The 23,296-nt window shown below is 36.3% G+C and overlaps 1 protein-coding gene across 1 annotated transcript in view; it reads right to left on the reverse strand.

The window, feature by feature from the left end:
• Positions 1-3,285: 3,285 nt before the first annotated feature.
• The window catches only part of LRRTM4 (leucine rich repeat transmembrane neuronal 4), a 685,545-nt gene continuing 665,534 nt past the window's right edge, over positions 3,286-23,296 (reverse strand). The window contains exon 3 of the mRNA XM_045548887.1: positions 3,286-3,634. Within this exon, the coding sequence (XP_045404843.1) occupies positions 3,413-3,634 (222 nt within the window). The 3' untranslated portion in view covers positions 3,286-3,412. The remainder of the gene's footprint in view (positions 3,635-23,296) is intronic.

Below are 23,296 nucleotides of genomic sequence, written 5' to 3' on the forward strand. Positions count from 1 at the left end.
TTTAATGCCCTTGCTCTATAAATACTCCATGAGCTTCCTCAACTTTGAAATTAGAACCTGCATAGCTTTCAGAATTTCAATAAACATTATAGTATAAAATCAAATTACTAATTAGGATAGTCTTGAAATAAAGCATAACTTTCTTTGAGAGGGCTCTTTAACATTTCAACATAAAAAATAAGTAAAATCAACATAAATCCTGACTTCTAGAAGACAGTGAAAAATCTTTATATTAGCTAGGGCCACAATTCAGAATTAGAAACACTGATCATGCTGATGGAGAAGGATTCTGAGGACATCAGTTTGCATAGCAAAGCACATGAAAGAACAAGAAATGCAACAACAGTGACCTGCTCAGACATGTTTGCTCCCTATCTTTTAGAGGTCCAGACAATAATTTATCCTGAGTGGTGACTAACAGAAGCCTTTCATCCTCCTTGGTTATACCATGCTTGCAGCATAAAAATGATTGACTTTGAAGCTTAAAGGATCAATAAGCCAATATTTGTTTCTTAAGACATCTGTTGAAATATAACTATCTTTTTTTTAAGATGCCATTTTCTCTGAAAACCTTCTTGACTCCTCCTATAATATCAAGCCTGAATTTTTGAATTGAGGACTTTTCCAAGCCAACTCAAATAAAGTTGGTTTTGAGGTATTTTGTTTGTTTGTTTCAATCATCAACAGATTTCCAAAGCTCAGTGTAAACATGTCTGGCATAGGTAAATGATATTTAAAATAAGTTCTTTGAAAGTTTTCATATTTGGAGGGCACAAAATATTCATAATGCTAATCTGTTTTGCTAGCAGTTAACTTTACCATTTCATGTTAACCTTGAGCCAAGTGCTGGTCAAATATGGCAGCTTTAAATAACATGAGGAATCTTATCTACTTAGAAGTCTTTTGGTTATAAGAAACAGAAATAGACTGGAGCTGACTTAAGCCAACTTTGATCAAGACTATTCAGGTGTGACCTCTGGCAAATCAACTCTGACAAGGGTGATGCAGTAGATGTAGTACATGGGTGATACTGGACAAAGGGAGGAGGTGGGAAAGATTAAGAGAATCCTTATAATTTGAAAAGATACCCACCAAAAAATCTTTATACTGTGGGAAGACATGCTTCAAATCCATTGACCAATTCCCAAAAGAAAAATCACAATGCCAAAGAATTTTCTTTAATTTTTAAACTTATAGTCAATTCATTCTACTTGAATGGTTAAGAAAGCATATGCAAGCCAGATTATAAATAGTAACAGGAAAGTTACCAGAATTCAACCCCAATGGCCCTGTGTTCCAGTGTGAAAAAAATTTCCCTTGATTGATTTTTATAATATGATGTAATCTTTTTATCAATTAAGATAAGCTTTAACTTCAAATCATACTTAAAATGGTAGTAAAACAGAATGGCTTTGAGAAAAAAAATGTTCACTAATCTGTTAGTTTACTCTAATGTGAAGGTATTTAGAAAATTCTTTTATTATTATTTCATTAGAATTTGGAATTAAATGGATAGCAGCTATCAACTTCTTAAGAATACCCTGTAGTACCACTGTATATTAGCACCCTTTAAAACATAAAATTTGTTATAATAAAGGACAACATAAGTTTGATACTTCAATTTTGTTTTAAAAATAAAATTAGGTAAATCATATCAGTGGGTACAACAGGAGACTGTCCATAGTGAGTCAGAGAATTGCTAAGACAGCATCAAAACACTAAGGAAGTCAAGAGAAAATGGATCAGCTGATATGTGCATAGTCATCTCCTTTATTTAAATATGGTCCAGAAGTGGTGGCTCATGCCTATAATCTCAGAGCTTTGGGAGGCCTAGGTGGGAGGATTGCTTGAGAGACCAGGAGTTCCAGACCAGCCTGAGCAATCAACATAGTGAAACCCCAAAATTCTGTCTCTACAAAAAATATTAGATGGGCATGGTGATGTAGTCCCAGCTACTCAGGGGGCTGAGGCAGGAGAATCACTTGAGCCTGGGTGTTGGAGGCTCCAGTGAGCTATGATCACACTGCTGCCTTCCAGAACGGGTGACAGAGCCGTTTAAAAAAAAAAAAAAACAACGGTGATTACTATGCTTCTTTCTAGATAGTAATCAGTTTCTACACAGTTCTTTCTCTCCTTTATGATTAAACATTTACTTTTTACTTATTTTGTTATACAATTTTATTAGAGTAAGGTCATATGTCTCTAAAAATAATTGTGAGACTTGTTAGGGCATAAGCCACATCTCATACTTCTTTTCTACACTCAAGGGGCCTCCCTACCTGACCACAGAACACACAGAAGGCATCTGACAGATACCAATTAGTTCTTTTTGAATTACCCTGTTGTAGGCTAGAAGCATTCCACAGTACAGAGATAAAGCACACAACATGAAGTGGGCTGTGGTATATCAACCACAAAATAATATATTTATTGTTCAATGTTTTTTTATTGATAAAAACTACACAAAAGCTAATTGATAATTAATTTAAAAAGCAATGTTACACATTATCTTGTGTTTAGAAATTTGTCAGCTTGGCAGTTTCATTCATTGACCACATGGCCGTTGTTCTCATATACCCCTAGTCCATGTGAGAATAATTCTGCTGGTCTTCTCAATTGGAGGTCTTCGCAGGTCTCTCAGACTTCCGACACAGTGGGGGCTGCCAATGGGATAAAAGCAAAACTCCTTATAGCATGTACAACGTGGGTCTTGAAGGGACATCCACACAGATTTGTTGGATTTTTTTCCTTCTAGTGGTTTGTCAACCTTGTGGTCAACTTTCTTTCTTTGTGGTCTGTGGTAAAACGGATTTTCTTTTGGTACAACATAAGCTATAATGACTATGTTTTGAATTAGAAACAGAATCACTTGACCAGGAAAAAAAAATAAGATAAAATAAAACAAACCAAACAAGAACAAACGGCATTTTTAAAGGAAAAATAAAATGAAAGCAATTGAAATAAAGTCTGTGAGAATTACACACACCTAACAAGGAAAACTGTATTGTTTCCCCGACTCCCCACCCACCCTTGTGTATTTGCCCCCTGTGGTTCTCCAGCCCAGGAACCATGCACTGTAGAAAAATCAAATATACAAACAAACCTATATTGTAGCTAGGGTGAAATCTATTTTTATAAGAACTTGACACTCTTACTATTTACATCCGGGAGCATTTTTGTTTGTTTTATATTTTAAAGCAAAGAAAGTTCTGTAGTCCTCCCAGCTATGCTGCAGGTGCATCCGCTGCCCTCTTTACGCAGTTTTGTTTCGTTTTGTTCTTTTCTCTATGCCATACATGTTTTAACAGGAACGATGAGCTTGCTGGATTGCACGATTTTGGACACCCATTCTCTTTAAGATGAAGGCCCTCCCACCCCCGTCAAGGTCCCTAATGAGGAGCTGGCTTCAGCATTAGTTTGTTATTCTCTCAAGGTATATGGCCGGTGCTGCAGACCTGGCGATGGTGGCGATGAAGCCGTGGTCGCGCCCGAGCTCTAGGCTGGGGCTTTCATCCTGCTCAGGAGACACTAGGTCGTAGCTCTTGTTGAGGTGGAGCGGCTGGTGCGCCTGGCAGTACCCAATCACGGGCTGGTCATAGCTGTAGTAGGGCAAGGGCTTCACGTGGTGTGGCATCTGGATAGGAGAAAGAGAAAGATGGGTCGATTATTAGAATGCTTGGGAAAGATAAGACAACACTCATCAGATGGCATTTTTGTTCTCTTACATGCTGTTTCAAGTTATCAGCTACTGAACTACCATTAATTAAACAAACCAGGGATTACTGTTGAACGTAAATATTGTTTAGTCCAGCATATTATGTATCTAGATACTTTGTATGTAAAATCATATGCGGTGATTTTTCAACGTGTTACCATCTATCTAGGTAGCTAGCTATTGTCAAAACAGAAAGTTGGCAACAATCTAAATGCCCAGGAAATTTTAATATGTATTATGTATGTCTGTGCATTTGAATGCAGACATTACAAAGATTGGGGGAGGGGATCAGCCTGTTGTAATATAGCAAGATGTGATACTAAGTAGGAAAAATTAAGGTACAAAAGATAGTATGATCCATTTTGTGTAAATAAAAGTATAAACATACATATGTATGTATATATATGACTTTTCATTTGATGTCTGTATACAGTTGAAATCTTTATTATGGGCATATATGACTTTTATTTAAAAATTTTAAAAATAATCACAATTTCCCTTGCATTATTTCTAATAATTGTTCTCATTGAGGGCTTCCTTTCTGTTTCTTCCCTCTACCAGGGATTTACCCCAACATCATTTCTTCACTCTGGCTGTATCAGTTCATTCCCATAACAGCAGGTGCTATCCATTTGTAGTCTTTCCAACATTTTCAGTATATCCAACATTTGATCTCCCCCACAGAGAAGAGACACCAACACTAGTACCAGAGAAGTTGGAGGTTAATCTTCACAAAGACTCTCCTCCAGGCTTTTAAGTTTTCATGTTTCCAACACTTCCCTTTTTTCCCTCAGCCCTACACATAATAGGGATGGCAGCTACTCCCTGAAGTTGCTTTCTGTGTGATACCATGGGCAGTATTTTAGCTTTGCGTTAATTTAGTTAATAAATTAATCTATATTTAGTTAGTAATTATTTTAAAAAACTCTTTGTTACAATAACTGATATGTTGTCTGTCCCCTGACTAGACTATGTCTGACTGTATCTGTAAGTTAAAATGCAGAAATTAAGTTGTTTTGATTTTATAATTTGGTAGAGAAGTTAACCACCAGAGAGGTCTTATGGCTTAACTGTTCTGTAGGGAGTTAACCAGTCTTAAATCTCATTTAGCAAACTTATTTTCAGAAGTTATTCCTCCACATACTATGTAAGTCTCTCAGATGATTTTCAAACTAGCTTCATGTTTTCTTATCCTCATTAATGAGATGAATACAATGTTGACACAAATTCACTATTTGTATGAGAATTATGTTTTTAATACCTCTGTGCTTATTAAGATGAAAGTCACCTCCTCACATTTTTTAAGAGTTAGATTAAAGCAATGTTTTCTATGAAAGATTGCAACTCATTAGTAGGTTATGAAATGAATTTAGTGAATACAGATAAGCATTTTAAAAATTAAATTAACTAGAATAGAAAATGTGAGCGTATAGGGTAAGGGTAAGTTGCTTCATAAGAGTTTTGTTTCAAATTTATGTGCATGCATATAAATGTATATAGTGGGTTGCATCGTGATTTTTTTTAAACTAGGATTCACAGTGAAAGATGTTTTTGAAAAATGCTTGATCAAAACAAATATGAAGATTACAGTTTATTTTACAGTGATTGGCAATAGCCTGGATAAATTCCCACCCTGTTTTTACTGTTCCCTCTTCTCTTAACTTATATAAATTTAATTAATTATTTTGCAAAATGAGTTAAAGAATTAAATCAATATATATTGCTTTTTTTTAACTTCTAAGAGAAGATAAACACTATTTTCAGCAAGTGTTTTAAGAAATAGTAATGAATAGAATTTCTCATCAAACACATTATTGATATAATCTTGAATGTACAATTCTATTATCAAAAAAGGAGATTTGAAAAAAATACACACTAGGTCAAAATTGTGATTGATATAGAGATGTTTTAGATACCACACATCAATTTCTGTGCTGACACAGAGAGAGGAAAAGATTTTAAAGTGGCATAGCCAAATTACTAGATACTACATATAAAGTTAGGTCTAATCTACCTCACCCTAAATCTATAGTTTTGTTTTTGTCTTTTATTGTAATTATTATTTCTTATTCATTGATACCTTTCTCTGTAAATCAGTACAGGTCTAGACATAAAATGTCTGTCAGCAAGTGCTATTTTAGGAAATCTCATAGGATTTTGCAGAGTGTCAGATAGGTAGAGATATGTGTGATTGGTGTCATGGGTCACCAAAACTCTGACAAAGCATAGAAATGGAAGAAGACACTTTGTTCTGACATTTCAACAGGGAGAATGTTCCAAAAAAGACATTCCTAAGAGCAATATAGTCCATTCTTAACTTCTGGTTATTAATGGGTGAAGTAGCATAACTTGAAAACAACATAAAAAATTCACTAGATTATTTCCAAATGACAGCAGCATTCACTGGTATAGAACATTGGTTCCACACTTTTGTTTAAAGAAATGACTCATTTTCTCCAAATTAGCCAGATTACTAAAAGACATCAAAATCAACATTAAACATGGGTTGTAGTCCTGTCCACTGTCTTGTAGCACTGTGAATAGTCTTTCTTCAGTCACTGCAATGAGCAGATGCTTGAATCCACAAATGTGTGAGCAGTGAATGTGAGAGAGAGTCAGGGCCCTATGGATGCTTCTGTCCAACCAGGTCAATCTGCAGATGAAAACCATCAACTCATTTGAACATTGTTGCATTTTCAATGTTTACTTAAAACCCTTAGATTATAATGGGAGAGAACACTTTCACAGCTGAGAAATCATGGTATTTGTCTTCAAATTAAGTTGACTTAAATGTCAAGGGACCTGCATTAACTGCAGAGCTTTAGGTTTATAGATTCCATCATTTCTGAACTCAAAAAAATTTGTTTTGCTATTACAGTTGAAATAGTTTATTTATTTATTTTTATGGCAATAAACAGGGGTTCATGCCATTTTCTCTGTTTGTGTTTGAGACAGGCTTAGAATCTCTTGCAGGGTAGAAATCATTATAAAGTTCCCTCCTGCACAACAGACCAATGGCAAGAATTCAAAAGCCAAGTGAATTGGCAAGCTTTGAGAGCATATCTGAGATGTTTGCTCATTTACTCTTAAAGTCTATTCTGTAGGGCACTATGTAATCAACTGAATTTGTGGTTTCTGAGGAGCTAAGAGACTGAGGTCTTGTGCTTTATAGTAATAATGTACAGTACATTAACCACCTGGGTCCCTGTGTGTATCATTGTTTCCTTTTCAGTAGTCAAAACAAAGTATCCTTAAGTTTCGCCTAATGTGGATTTGGTATTTTTGTAAATGTGTTCTTAGAGCCTTCAAAACAGTCCCCCTGTTCCGTCAGCTCTCTGATGGACTCCACTCTGTAGCACAGCAAAACAACACTATTTAAGGATGTCCTTGTTAGCATGCTTGACTGTTCATTGACGGCATTGGAAGCTGCACTGTATTTACAGATAATAGGTGTGGTACATGGAATAAAAGGGAACATTGGGGGAAATGTACTATGCCGAAATTTCGCCATTTCCGACTTATATAAGCACTTCAACATAAATCACATTTAAACTTTTCTTTTGTAGAGGCATCTTTTAAAACTAAACCTAAGATAGGGTACAAAGGGGAGGAATCGTTATTATGACCAATTATAAGTCACTTTAATTTTCTTGAGTTTCCTGTGACTCCTCTGAAAAAGGGTATAATAGTGATACCTCATTTACCTCCATAAATTTCAGATCATCCTGAAAGTACTCCTTGATTCTCAAGAAAGAAGGAAAACACCAAAAAGACATATTCCTCTTCTAGTTTTAATCAACACTGAAACTGTCTTTCTGGAAAAACATGCCCTGTCTTTACAGTTTTTAATTCAAAGAGACACAAGCACATGAGGGATCACAGACAGGCTCATTAGCCAAGGCTTTCTGTCCTACTTTGTGCACTAAGAAGTTTAGAAACCTTAGTGTATTTTCTGGTTTCCTAAAAACATCATTTACCCTTTTCTTAGAATGTTTTTCTTCCAGTGGGCTGGAGGGAGTGAAAAACAACACACTCCTCTCAATTACAGGGGCTCATCTAGTGTTAGTTATTTAGAGAGAAGTCAGGGAAAAGGAGTGTTTTTAAATCTTGGAAGGAAGGGTGAAATTATAGAGGGATATGTAGAGCTTTGAAATCTGCAAATTGATTCAGATCTCCTAATTTTACATCCATAATACTTACATTTAAAATGAGAAATGAATGTGTCTGTATAGTAAATGTGAGAGCAATTTGAAATGGACTCTTGATATATGTGATCATGAAAAGCTTTTGAAGTTCAGTTTTGTTATGAGCGTAAAATTCCAATATTGTTACCCTCTTTTCTCAAAGGTATTAACATTAGTTGTAAGTAGCTTAAGAGTCTGATCATTCTAAAATTACCATGAACTATCATTAGTCTTATTTATTAACTTTTCATGAACATTGTTCACATTTCAGTCTGAGTTCTTTCAACTGAAGTCATAAAAAGTTGATTTTCAATTTCCTAAATGACATTTGGTCTCTAATTTCTAGAATTAAAGGGCAATGTCTAACTATTGAGACCATTTAAAAAGTACCATCATATAAATCCAGATGAAGAATTCAATACAGTTGAATTGCTTAATGAAGATGGACACTTCACTTATTATGAGTAAAATTAATATAAAAATGAAGGACAATAGCTAAATGAATATATAACTTAGCCTTTATTCTACTCGTTGTATTAAGTATGTGACAAGAATAGACAGGGATAAGTATATGCAAGCAAGTTTAGGTAGTGTTTTTTTTCAGGAATTTTGATTAAAGCTGACAACCTCAACTCATTTAACTTAGTTGGATAAAAGAGAAAGTTGATTGGCTCATAGAATACAAGATGGAATTTAACAGGTAAACTGACGGATGAGCCAAGACAGCACTGAATCTTAGGAACAACTGAACCTAAGAAAACAAAGTTTATCAGGGTTCTCTCAATCAAACATGCCTGATAATCTCAGCACCTTATGTTCATATCCTGACTGCCAAAAAGTTTGTTACAGCTGATTGAACACATGACTGTGACAGCTCCCAAGTTTTAAATATTCCAACCCTGGTAGATTGCATCATGACCACAATTCTTTTTAGCTCCTCTCATCAATAGACAGAGTTTACTTCCCCTTGCCTTGAATACAAGCTGGACTTGTGACTTCTCTTGGCCAACAAAACACAGTGACAACACTGTGTGAGTTCCAGGACCCTAGCACCACTCTGTGCACAAGACCAGGCTATTCAGCCAGAGGATGAAGGCAGTGTAGAGTGACTAAGGCATTTCAGACCACCTAGCCTGCCCTGGTACCCATGCGAGCTCATCACAACCACATGAGCCTGGGTATAAAATCCCAGCAGGCCCTGGATGAGCAGATTTGCTGAGCTAAGCCCACATCATATTGCCAATCTCCACAGACTCAAACAAAAGTCACTGTCTTAAGTCAATAAGTTTTGGTGTGGTTTGTTATATAGTAAAACCAATATAGTAGCTTCTACTACCAAATAGAGACTGTCTTATGTGGTCCCAGGTGAAAAAAAGTATGAAAAGAATGAAAAGATCTTGATTATTTCATCTTACTTGTCTATCCCTGAACAATTTTATTATACTTATAGTGTTCAGAGGCTGATACAGACTAAGTTGAATCAATCTATCAGCTCTGGTCATGAGGATGGAGTTTTGTTAAGGATAAGACAGCTCCCAGATAACCAATGGTCGATTATCTCGTTGACCAGAAAACAAAGCAAACAAACAAACAAATAAAAAAAACCCACAAAAACAAACAAAGGCCACAGGTATTCTTTACAGGTAGAATATAATAGGCGGCCCTACAAAATATCATTATGTCACGATTTTTATTAAATAATTTTATGCCACCTCACTTCACTCCAAAAAGCATGAGACATTAGACTGAACTATAAAATTGACAATTCTGACAAACACTTTTCTTGCCTCACTTCTCAGCTGAAGGAATTAAATTAACAATTACATTTTATGAATTTTGCTTTGTTGGGTTTTGAATATCTGAAGACATTGATGACATTTTTAAAATGACACTAGATAAGTAATGAATCTAAATCAATTTGTCAGTCACAAATTGATTATTTAATCCTATATTACAATGAAACATTCTTATTCTTTTTTTTTAATGCTGGCTACTGCTTAATTAGAAAACATCAGTGATCTAAGCATTAGTTTCTATTAATTAAAAAGTAAAACTTTCAATGTAACATAGCATTATGTATAAAGTATTTGTTAGCTTATTTTAAAACACCATTTTGAAAAAGTACCTTTTGCTCAAAAGTTAATAAATTTTTCTGTAGTAAGATGAAAATTTGAGCCTTGATGTTTGACTAATAATAACTCTCCAATTTACCATTCAAATGAACAAAGTTTAATTAAAGTGTATTTTTAGCTTTTTGTGTGTGTGTTTGTTTGTTTTGCCATCACCAAACAAAAACTCTAAGAAACCTCTGCAAGATAGGAGAATGGATTTAAAAAAATTTACTAGCATGTAATTCAATGTAGCTGTAGGAACAGCTGATTTGGGCTGGAGAAAAATTCTTTGCAGAACTATGAATCTCTCACCAGCTCAGAATGTCCAGGATGGATGAAGGAGAAGAAGGCAGGGATTTGAGGAGTTCCCTGACCATGAGTAAAATCAGAAAGAGTATTAGAGGCACAGGAAGAGAAGGAGCTTAATTCTACTCTCAGGCTTCACATTGTAGAATGCTAAGGAAAGCCAGGGCATGACTGAACCAGAAAATTAGCCTTTTATTTAAAGAAGATAATTCTTCAAGTAACTTCCTGAAACAAAATCTCTCTGCCTACCATTTTATTTCTTGTGGTTCATCTGCCCTCACCAATAGCTATTCCTTCTTTATCCACCAACCCTACAGTCAACTGATTCGTTAGTCAAACAAAACTTTTCATTAAAAAGAGGCCCATCCAATCTCTGACATCCTAATAGTTGCTACACACAAGGACCTCCCTCTCTAAAGAGTAGCTATAACAGAGAAAAATCTTTAGAAATAAAAAAGATTCAGGAATTTAAAAGAAGACCATAAATGCAAGAGATTAGAAAAATGGCAAGATTTACTAAAAATGAATGAACATAGAAACAATTTTAAATGTATTCTTATCGAATTTCCTCATCTAAAACATTGATTGGATACATAATAGGTATTCATGTATTTGTTGAATGAAAGAACAATAATGATCTTAACATTTGCTCATTTTGTTTTGAAGACAGAATAAGTAATAAATGTGAAAAAGTAATCTATTAAATTTGTTAAATAATTCATTAAATTTGTTGACCTTTGTTTCAGAAATCCTTCAAAGAAAAACAAAAAGATAATGGCGCAAACTGATGTCCCAATTTCATTTTTTTAAATGGGGTAAAATGTGTATAGTAGCTAGAGCATGTAAAATGCACAATAGTAAACACACTGGATGTTGGCTTTTTATATTGACTGTAACTATTTAGACCATTTTAAACTTACATTCTGACAAAAGTTACTCTGTAGCATTTGTTTTTCTTGTTCTGTTCTTATTTAAAGGTGGGAATGTGTGCTATTTGTGCACTCATGGTTGTCAAATTTTAACTTTTAAGTCAGCCAGGGGATAACAGAACAGAACATCCACTTGTATCTTTATTGCTCCTACTAGGATACCTTGTCTATGAGGTGTCGAGAGAGTTGATTAAGTTAATGAATGAGGTACTAGCTGTTCTTTGAAGTTAGCTTTGACTCCATTAACTGGGAAGCTTATTACATTAGCAGCACTCTCAGCATTCAGTGAGGTTTTGGACTAATGAGCTGGATTAATTAGCTGGTATTAATTTCTAAAGGCTTTCCATCTATAGCTCTGGCCTCTGAATTAGAGTAAGGTCTCTCCAATAGTACATTGTAAGCAAACATTCTATTTAAGGGAATCTACATAAATTTGCTTCCAAAGTACTTAAAAAGTAGATGATAAAATTTCAAATCACAGAACTTTCTCCTCTATGAAAAAAATTGTGGAAATTTCCATGATATACAATGATACACAGAAGACAAGTTTTTCCTAAAACAGAAGGCAGTGATTATTATTTAGGCCCGATGTTCCTCCTGGAAAATTAAAATCATACCAAAGTAAACAAACAGAAACATCAACCCATATAGCAGATTCCCTTTAAGGTATGTTTGTTTTAGTCCATTCTCAGCAATTTGGAAAAAGGAAATTGAAGCAGGAATGCCAGTGCTAGGCAAGTATAATCAACGATGTTAGAGAGATTTCCATTCGAGTTCACTTCCGTTTGTTCCAATGTTCAGAGTAGCCAATTCAAGTTTCCATATGAGTTTGTGCAGTATTCTGTTTGGATTAGTGCTAAACAGTTCATAGTGCCCTTAGCTTGTTTTATGTAAAAACATGCATCCTGCCAAATCAGAATGTAACTGTTCTGTTCACTTTTTGAAGATATATTCGCTTTGAGACCCTCCCAACGCATTCAGTCTGACAGTGCAAGTAGGTATTCAGTAAAACCTAGAAATTATTTAACAATGATAGAAATGAAATTCACATATAAGAGAGGTGACTGAGTTTCTTCCAGTCATGTAACTTTGTAGAACAGAATTGCATATCCCAGGTAAAAGTTTAGAACCAACTGACAGACACAGAAGAAAGAAAACCCCAGAAGGACGTACACATGCTTGATAGAATGAAATGACTACCACAAATCTAATATTTTAAACTGAAATTCTTGGGAGACTGGCTAGTCTCAATGAAAAGAAGCATTGAGATATATGGTTCAATTACAAAAAGAGGAAAAGTCCATTTAGAAAATGAAATTAAAATTTTATTCTGATTGAATATAGTTTAGAATAGCATGACAGAGGGATGCATAAATAATATTGGTCTCATACTTTAAATAAAATGTGTAAAGGTCTAGGTTAATGCCTGGATCTCTGCCATGGAGTTTATACTATTAAGGAGTAATTATGTAAAAGTGAATATGCCATCATAGTTCATTCATTTATGTATTCATTCATTCACATGGCAAATATTTATCACGGAGGTTGCCAAACTTTTTCTGTAAATGGCCAGTAGTAAATATTTTAGGCTTGCAACCCATACAGTCTTTATTGTAACTACTGAACTCTGCAAACACTACCCAACTCTGCCTTTATCGGGTGAGAGTAGTCTTTGCCAAAATGTACATGAGTGAACATGACTCCGTTTCAATAAAACTTTTTATGGATGCCAAACTTTGAATTTCACATGATGTCCATATGATACAAAATATTAATCTGCCTTTTTTTTTTAAACCACTAAAACAAGGAAAAACCATTTAGCTTGTGGGCCAGTTTTCTATGAGCTAGGCATTGTGCTAGGTGCTGGGTATATAAAGAAGAATGAAATCAGGGCACTTGACTCAAGGAGCTTATTAAGAACTGACAGAATAAGACAAGCCTGATTCTACTTCCCTGTGGTTCAGCCTGCAAAATCCAAATCAGTAAAACAGAGGGAGAAAAGCACTCCCAGTCAGAGGGCATTGCAGATTGCAGTGTGAAGACCCAGGTCTTCTCTAGAATAGCTGTCAGTGGATCCCAGACAGAGTTGGATTCACATAATCTTGGTTCTTGGAAGTCAGACTTGAACCTTCATATGAGAGTGCTGAAGTCACCATTCATGTTATTTAGCTCAAACATAACTCTGGCAGGATAAAAGCCTGTTGACCTTTTAGAGAAGATCTTTTAGGACACTCAAGCCAGTGAACCTGCCCTTGGGTGTACGATGGCTTATAACACAAGGCCCAGTAGAACTTTGGTGATTTTTTAAAATAAGTTTCGTTCACAGGTCATCTAATCATAAACAGTTATTTTTTCTTTTCCCACCGTGTGTGTGTGTGTGTGTGTGTGTGTGTGTGTGTGTGTGTGTGTGTGTTAGAAGTTAAAAATAAGCCTTTTTATTTCTCAATCTCACTAATCCTTTTCCTATACCTGGGCCTTTGTATTCACCATTCTCCCCCACTGGGCTATCCTTCTTCTAGTTCTCTGTAGCAGGCTCATGCTGATCTTGAGTCTCAGCTTAAATGTCACCCAAAGCACCAAGAGAAATCCTGGTGCCAATGGAGCCTCCATTTGTAGACAGCACCTCTGTTACTGCTGCTCTGGCCCCTGGCAGCATACGTGCTATAAGCAGCCCATTTCCTAGGTGATCTATTTCAAAAAGCTACTCTTTTTCAAATTTTAGTCTATCCACCTCATCCACAACTTGACCTTGTAGACAATGGATTTCATACCCTTGTTCTTCAGCAATTATCCTCACCTCTCAGCCCAACATTGCCGTAGCTTCTTGCAAAGGAACCGTCCCTACCTTATAATGAGCAGTAGAGACTGACCAAAACCCCAGGAAGTGGAAGGACAGGTCATGGCTACAGCTGCTTTTTCAGCTGCTGCTGCAAAACAAAACAATCAACCCCTACTGCCCTTGATTCAGAAGCCAAACAAAACAATCAACCCCTACCGCCTTTATTTCAGAAGCTAAGAGGAGCCATTTGGGATTTCTTCAACCACGTAAACTGCCCTTAAATGCTGTGTTTCTCAGCCCTGGCTGCCACTTTGACACATGTGTAGTGATTTAAAAAATACTATGTCTAGTCCCCATCCCAGATCAATTAAATCAGAATTACTGGGGTATGGCCCAGGACACATTTATTTTTCAAAAGCATTCGAGGTGATTCACATGTGCAATCCAGGTTAATAACACTTCTTAATGTTAAATTTAGGTTGCTTTCCTTTAAAAAATGTAGGCCCAGTGGGGAGTGTGTAGTACAATTTACCTAATTCCCGTCTCCTGCCTGAAGGCTGACTTAGAACAGAGCAGACTACTTCCCAATCAGAAGTCACCAAACATGGTGCATATATGTGTGTTTTTGAGCCTGTGACTAAACTTTCCTTTTCCTTAAGTTTAATTAATTACTACTAATTATTCTGTCTCCCCAGTTTGAGCTTCTTCACTTGGTTGTATTCATATTCTTTTTGGTGATTATACTGCTATTCTTTTAGTCATAATCAATTTGGTTACGCATATATTGTACTCTTTTGTCTAAAGGTAGGTATAATTCAGTTGGGTAAGTTTAACAACCATCATTATACACATGTTTTCTAAATAGCTACTTGTAGGTGAATTTACCTTGCCTTGATGGCAAAGTGCCCATAAATGTTCAGTCAGCTGGAGAACTCCTTTGGGTAAACATTTTCACAATCTATCCCTTTGATTTTTTTTTTTAAGTAATTTAATTTACTGGGATGGTAGTAATAGCCCATTCCACTTTGCACTATGGGGAAGAAAGGATATTTTTATCTACTTAAAAGCTAATAAAGAGTCTTGCTGTTGAAAAATATTCAAACCTCCCAATTATTTCCATCAAGTGATAAATTTAAAAGAGAAGAAAAAGAATTAAACCCCAAAAGTGTTAGCAAGTAAGCAATAATGACAAGGAGAAACTTAGGGAAGGATCATTAAACTCATCTTTGCTTTAAAGAAACCTGATGCTCACATACACAGGGGGATCTATAAAAGGGTGTCCTCTGACACCGGAAATAATAAGCATCTACCCATAATTGATTAAATTAGCCCTTTGTGGTAGTAAATCATAGGAGGAGATGATCTGCACGTGTGAGACTATGGAGACTAGCTTATAGGAGCTGTTCTTTCATCCTCCACTTCCCACCCGCAAACTCCAGCTGCTACCCATTCCAAAGATCACAGGGCTTATTTACATGACGCTTGTAACCGTGCTCCAACATGCACCCCCATGTTCACGTGCCTATACTTCCCAACCCCTACAGAGTACTAGCTGTACAAACTGCCTTCATTAGTCCCTATTTCTGAATGAAGCTAAATTGAGTAGCTGGATTGTTTGATGTATGTCAGAGGAGTTGGATAAATTCACTATGCTGCACTTCATTATTTTTCTTAGCCATCACCCAAAATGTAACATTTTCTGGACATCTATACCTTCCCTACACCAATCCGATAAGATTCTTTTTGTTTCTCTCTGCCCAAAATTTCTTTTCTACTTTTACTACCAAAAATTTTACCCTGACCTCGTAAACCATGGTTTCATTACTAAGAACCCCTTTTCCCACACTACTTCAGTGAATGCGTGTAACTTCCTCAGCTGTTTATTCTGATTCAGATATCCTGTACTTGTCACTGTGAGCAGGTCACTTATAATCTACTATTGTGTTCTAGTTTAGTGTGCTTCTCCTGGATCCTGACCTTTGGATGTCTGACCATAGTCAGGGTATTTAGCCTAGATTTCTAATTTCCTGCTGCTCTTCACAGTTTGATTTGCAAGTTCTTATTTCTGAACTGTATCTTAACACAGATAAATCATAGTCTTTTAGCAAAGAGACTCATTGAATAATTACGAAGAGTATTCAATATTGCTAAGAATGTTCAGTGAGCTTACTAATTTTTTATGTTTTCAAGTTAATTGTGGTTCTCTGGTTTATTATTATAAGTAGTATTTATTATTTATAATAAGTTATAAATAAGCTCAATCAAAACATTATAAGTTAATATAAATAAGTTCACAATTTCTTCATCAACTTAGACCTAGGCTCAGGGAAATGCTAGATGCTTGGAACTGAGTCTAGCATTGGGATTTTGATAGAAAAAGGGCTCACAATATTCTTAGGTGGATTTAATTTTATGTGGTTTCCATATAGCAACCCAAAGCACCATTTGGCAGGATGATGGGTAATTTGTATTTAACTTACTGAAAACATGAAAAGGCCTCATGATCTTTTTAACTGAACTTGCAGTAAAACCTCATTGATTTGGAGTAACTAGGGGATGATTCTTTAATGAGAACCACAAGTCACACAGCATTTTTGAAAATTGTAGTTTACTTCATTGGGTGAAACAGGAAGTTTGTGTTTAGCTAACATAAACTCTACAAGCTAATAGTGTATGTAGACAATACTCTTTCCAGCTCTATGCCCTTGATGGGTAGAGAGTTTATGTGATGTGAGTGATAGCAGAGGGAGAACTTGGAGGTCAAGCAGAGACTGGGAAGATTGAGGAGAACGAAAGAGAAGTAACAGATGGCATCCCCTTCCTGTCTATCGCTGCTGGTCATCAGATTGGGGAGGTCAGAAGGGGATGCAAAGCTTCATGAAAGATTTTGTGACACACTAAGCACTAAAGGTGGCATACCCTTGCTAAGGTGTCCTTTCTTCTCTATTCTAGAAAAGAGCAGCATCCTTATACCCTTGACCTAGCTAGTGGTGTTCTTATTGTGGGGCACTGATATGGACTGAATGTTGTGTCCAAAACTCACACGTTGAAGCCTTCACCCCGTGTGCAGCTGTGTCTGGAGATGGGGCCTCTAAGGTAATAATTAAGGCTAAATGAGGTCTTAGGTTTGGGTCTCTAATCCAAAAAGATTAGTGTCCTTACAAGATGAGACATCACAAGTTCTTTTTCTCTCACCCTTTCTCTGCCTCCATGCCTAAAGAAGAAGTCATGTGAGCACAGAGGGAGAAGATGGCTGCTGCCCACAAGCCTCGGAATAAGACTTTGGAATGAAGTTTACCTTTGCTGGCACCTTGATCTTGGTCTCCAGAACAGTGAGAAGTAAATTTCTGTGGTTTAAGCCACCCAGTCTGTGGTATTGTGTTTCGGTAGCCTGAGCCTGTTAACACAGGCACTGTTGCCATAGTCCTGAAAGGTTTTGCATGAAGACAGGAAGATGCTGTTACAGCGATGCAAGAAATGTGATACAGCTGATGAACCATTTTGTGAGAAAGTATTGCAAGTTCTTCTGCAGACATCCAGAAACAATTTCTTGAAAGAAAGATGAGTGAGATCTACAATTTAATACTAGAGTAGTGGCTTTAGTGGTATTTATCTAATTTATTGATTCTGGACTGAAAGGAAGACCCCAAGAATCAGTATGTTGGCTGTCACAGATGCTGCAATCTCCTTCCAGGGAAAATACCTCTGAGTTTAGGGCAGGGTCTACAGGGGCTTGAGGACTCAAATCCTTCTTTCTTGAACATAGTCTCCCGTTTTCCATCACAAAACGCTGATCTTCGTAGTATTTAGGCTGGAGCTGCAAGGGGGTTATACATGAGGTGAATTGTTCCTTTCATTTGCCTTTTTTAATGTCCACTTGGAATTCATGCTGGAGACATTTCCATCCATCTAGGCTCTATTTCTTATGGCATCCGACTGGGGATCATGAAATCAATACTATTTAAAAAGATTTTACAAGCCACGTTGTTCCTTTGTCTTTGTATGTTACCCTGAAGGGTCATGACTACTAAGAAGGGGATCAGGTAACTCTAAATGAAGGCATCTTTGGACTGTGTATTGTAGTCTCCTTTTACCCCCTCAGACCCTTTATTCACCCTCCTCTGTCCAGCCTTGTGCCCAAGGAGGCTTGCACTGTGACTAGTCTCCTTCACTGAGTTCCCTTGCTATCTGGCTTTGATTAGTTTCAGTAGATGAGAGGCATATGGTGGTGGTAGAAGAAGTCAGAGTATTTATTTCTTGTCACTCATTCTGGCCTTGCTATAGTCCTGAAGTGGCTGGTTACAGCAGTAGTTGTCAACCTGGAGCAATTTTGTTTTCCAGGGAACTTTTGGCAATGTCTGGAGTCTGAAGACATTTTGGGTTGTAGAGACTGAAGTGCTGCTGGCATGTAGTGAGTAGATGCCAAGGTTGCTGCTAAACTTGCTGCAATGTGCAGGACCCCCCACCTCCCAATAAAAAAAAGGACAAAGAAAGAAGTATCTGATCTAAAATGTCAAAAAAATGCCACTGTTGAGCAACCCTGTGCTATAGCTATAGCTCCTCTTAGATGAACCCTCTAGACACAGCCTCTGTCACAACTACAACTCCTCCCTAGATCTGATAACACTGTATCTTTGCTTTGTCCCTTCAGGCCAAGGGGAAGGATGGTAACAGCTTCTTGCTGTTTTGGCTTGAATTCTTCACCACCCTTTGCAGATCCCTCCTTAACATTACTCTCCTTTCTATAGAATCCCCTTCGGTAAATTGTCTCTTGCTTAAAACTTTTGATTATGCAATGTCTCTTTCTGGCATTTTAACTAGTAGTCCAGGCCTACATGAAGCAATTAATATGGGCATTTAACATCATGTTCACTTTGCTTAAATTAGAGGGAATGTCAAATTTCTTTCATCAGTTCTAATTGCTAACAGTTATCGAGTGATGTCTCTGTGCCACCCATCTTTATGAGTGGCTTGGTGTGAATTAAGGTATTTAGCATTCACAAGAGTTCTATGATTTGGGTGCTAATATGATTCCTATTTAAAAGATGATAAAATTGATAAACACGTGTGAGACGCCTTGCCTAAGTTCATATACTGAAAGTGGCTCTTGAGCCTTGGTGCTTAACTACTACATCAAGTAGGCACTTTGCCTTCAGAAATAAACCACTCTAGAATATTCACAATACAGAAAGCTACAGTTGGCTCCAGTTTGTCATTCAAATGTGCATCACGAACAAATGTTTAGAGTGGTATTCAAGGCAACTCTTGATGGCATTCCACGTTTCTATTCTGCACATCCCTTATTTTTCTTTCTCCCTTTCCTTTACTTCTCTGCCTTTAACTTCTTCTTGCCTCCTGTTCTTCCCTTTTTCTTTTTGTTTCTCTTTTCCTTTTATTCTTACCTCTTCACTTCCACTCTTTCCTCACTTTTTGCTTTGCCTGTTTTTCCAAAATCTAGCTCTGCCTCAGGCATCTAAAAGTTAAAATGGACTAGGTTCAGATTTTAGTCAGAATGACACTCAAACCATCAGGAGCAGAAAGAATCTATGAAATATTAATTAAGCCTATTCCTGGGGTTTAATGAAATGTTAGGCATAAAATCATTTAAACATTAATTTTCCAAGTGCCAGTGTCTTGAAATGACAATATAAGCCAATTTCTTAAGGAATTTGTGAAATTATCATAAATTATCAATCATATAATCAATTGGTTCTTAAAGACTATACTTAGGAAACACAAAAAAGAAGGTTTTAATTTATGTGCATATTATATAGAGATAGAATCTTTTTAAAAAGACAAAGTTATATAATTTATGTAAGGCCTTTGGTTTGAAAATATAAAAAGTTGCTATTTGGAAGTAATAGCTTCTCTTCTCTAAGGAATGATGACAGCAAGGGAAAAGTATAGTTGTTACTTTACATTCAACAATCCTAAGAATAGTAACTTCTTCTATCCATTTTTTGCAACAAATATGTACAACACTTAATATCAAAACCTGAATCTTCCCAGCGCTGTGATAAATGGATGCACTGGTGGACAAGTGAAATAAGATTTTGTCTCAGAATAAATATTGGCTTTCCATTAGATCAACTCAGAATTTAGACCATGCAAAAGAACTACCTAGGAATTGACAGTTTCTTTAGAGAGTTTTAAATACTCTTTCTAAAGATATACAAGTTATCTTTGCCTAGGGAAAAAATTACTTTCAATATCTATGACTAACTGAGAGTATATCTGTCCTAAATTTGTATATGAAAAGAGGACCAGTTAATGCTTATATATTCAAGGATCTCTTCCTTCTACTTTGCCCTCTTATAGGCACAAGTCTATTCATGTAATTAAGAAAATAAAAATTCTCTATTATTCATGACAACTTTCTCTCTAAATATCTCTCTTGCAGGGTGAGAACTAGGATATTCTCGCTTGGCATTTCAGAGACTTTACTGAAATCAGGATATGATTCCTCCTGTCTAAAACTGTTCAAGATTTCTGAATGATTGGGGGAGATTAATTGCCAAGTTCATTGTTTGTAGGATATAGAATGTGCTGGGGACACACTAATTAAAATTCACATGAAACTGACACAGAAATGTCTTCTCTTAGTGTGTACATCACTCTAATTAGTGTTGTGGAGAGGCTTGAACAAAGATATCCAATGAAGCATCTTATGATACTGCTTTTCTTTGAGGGCCTCCTCATTATTACCGAGTAGTTTTAGGAACAGAGGGGCTATAAAGTATGTATTTCATTTCACAACCATACAAAGAGGCAGGTGAAGGTCATTAACATCTTCACAGGATGAGAAGGATTGTTCTGCTACCCTGGTTTCATAAACTGCCACTGCTATTTAAGGAACTCCTCTTTAGTTAGACTAAATCGACCCTGGAAAACACACAAAAAAGAGGTCTCCAGTGATTACCCTATGTTCTTTTTACTCCCAGTCAGATGTAGGACTAGAAACATGTCCTGATAAATGAAATGAAAAAATTAACTTGAAAGTTATTTAAGGTCCACTTTTGCCTTATTCTGTTTTCTGTGAATAAGGCAGTCTATTGGGAGTGGATGATAGTGATGATATAACTTAAGCTGTGAAATTAATTAAAAATATTGAATTTGGGATTTGAGATGTCCCTAAATAGAAGCTTATTTGCAACTGAAAAAAAAAAAAAAACCCTACTTACATGGTTTTGAAGGCCGTGCCCACTATGCCCAATGTCCTTTAGCACCTTGGTCCCCCTGGTGCAATCCACATCACCTAGGACCTTGTGAGAAACGCAGAATCTCAGGTCTCACCTCATACTTACTGAATCTGAGTCAGCATTTTAACAAGGTCCTCAGATGACTCATAGTTATATTAATGTTTGTGAAGCACTGCTTTACAGATCAGTTGTTTCACAGCAATCATCTACTGGACAGCAATTGTACTTTCCATAGAGAAAATAGCAGCCTTATGCCTCTACCTTGCCTAGATCGAAAATGCATTAAAACAAAAAATAATACGTATTTATTTAGTATGCAGAGAAGTGGTTCTTCCTCACCAGGAGCAACAGCATCAACTAACTGTTAACTTGTAAGAAATATAAATCATTTAACCCCAACCCAGACCTACTAAATCAAACCTCTGGGATTGGGTCCAGGAATCTGTTTGGACAGGCCCTACATGATTTTAATACACATTGGCTTTTAGGGTGGGAGATATGGACTCATCAGATGTAGGCAATCAGGCTAGAAGTGAATGGATTGGAGTTACTAAATATGAAGAAAATGTAAGTTTCAAAAGAGGGGCTTAGAGGGAAGATGGACTTTTTTCCACAAATGATGCCAAGTTTTAAAGGATTAGTAGCATAATACATATGGAAGGGACTATGGTTGCTATATTTTCTTCAACTTCATAAATCTTTGTCCTTCAAAACTTACATAAAATACTAGCTTCTTCAGGGAGCCCATTCCCCAAAAAGAGTAACTTTTTGCTGTTCTGAATTCCCATCCTTGTTATCTGTATTGGCTTTTACTTTCTAATAATTGTCACCAGGGACCACTATACTACTATTTCTGAAGTAGAATAAAGTTCTGGAGGGTAGGGTTTGTGTCTTATATCTATGTAACCACAAACCACCTAGGACTTTATCTACCTCACAGATGATATCAAATGTGGTTTTCTACTTGTTTGCTAATATTTTTATTTGGGGATTAAAAGTCCCGTGTTTTCTTCTGGTTTAAAGGTCACTCTAATTTTTTCTTTTAAGATGAATAAGTGCCTATAAAATAGATTGAGATCTTTTGATTAATAGTAAGCTATGTTAAGTATATCTCCTTTTATATATTAAGCATTAAAAAAAAAAAAACTACTAACAAAGTCATGGAAGGTCTTTTACCCCCCAGTAGTACAATTGAAACATTTGACATAACATAAAATATGTCTCCGTTTTCATGCATTTAAATTTCTAATTGTTTCTCAATCCCTTGGAGAACTTTTCTAGGTCAACTAAGTACTCACACTGTGCTACCTGTTCCAAGAGTCCAAGTTAGTCTTGTCTCTGTAATCCTCAAAAAATAGAATGCTAGCACATGCCCCTCGTTTATAGAGTAGTGAGAAAAGATCCTAAGAATAATTTTACTATTTGACTGTCAAATGCAAGCCCTTAAAAGTATTAGATTTCTGATTATTGATGCTATCCCTGGTTCCTTAATGTCACCACATTCTTTTAGTTTAGATTTAATTGAAATGTAATCCTGAAAACATGTTTTTTTAAAAACGTGAAAAATTGTTGAAAATGCAGTGATATAATAATCACAGATTCCTATCCCTCATCTCATCTCACTTTTGACTCAAAGAAATGATTAAAGGAAGAAAAAAATGGCAGAGTGGTACAGAGGTTGGAATTGCTGGATCAGTTATTTGGAAGTAGTTTAAAGTGCCAGTCATGTGCAATGACCTTAGAGGATTTTTGTGAGATTTAATGCAGCAGGAACCAGAAAGAAGAAAGAAAACAATGGCTGATTCAAAACTATTCAGTCTGACTTAGTTAAGATTGAGGCAAAATCCCACTAAAACGACCTTATTTGTAAGAATGAGGAATGCAGGTGAGGTGGGACGGAGGCAATGGCTCCAGGCAGAACCTCTTTAACCACTGTGCTTCCCCAGCATTCTTAAGTAGCTGCCTTGAAGATTTGAGGCTCCACGCTGTCACCTCCAACAGATTTGGCTAGAACACTTCCCTGAAGCAGCGAAAAGGCTGCATGCTGTCTCTGGAATTCTTGCCAGCTGAGCT

Source organism: Lemur catta, chromosome 4 (genome assembly GCF_020740605.2).
Source record: "Lemur catta isolate mLemCat1 chromosome 4, mLemCat1.pri, whole genome shotgun sequence".
Lineage (NCBI taxonomy): Eukaryota > Metazoa > Chordata > Mammalia > Primates > Lemuridae > Lemur > Lemur catta.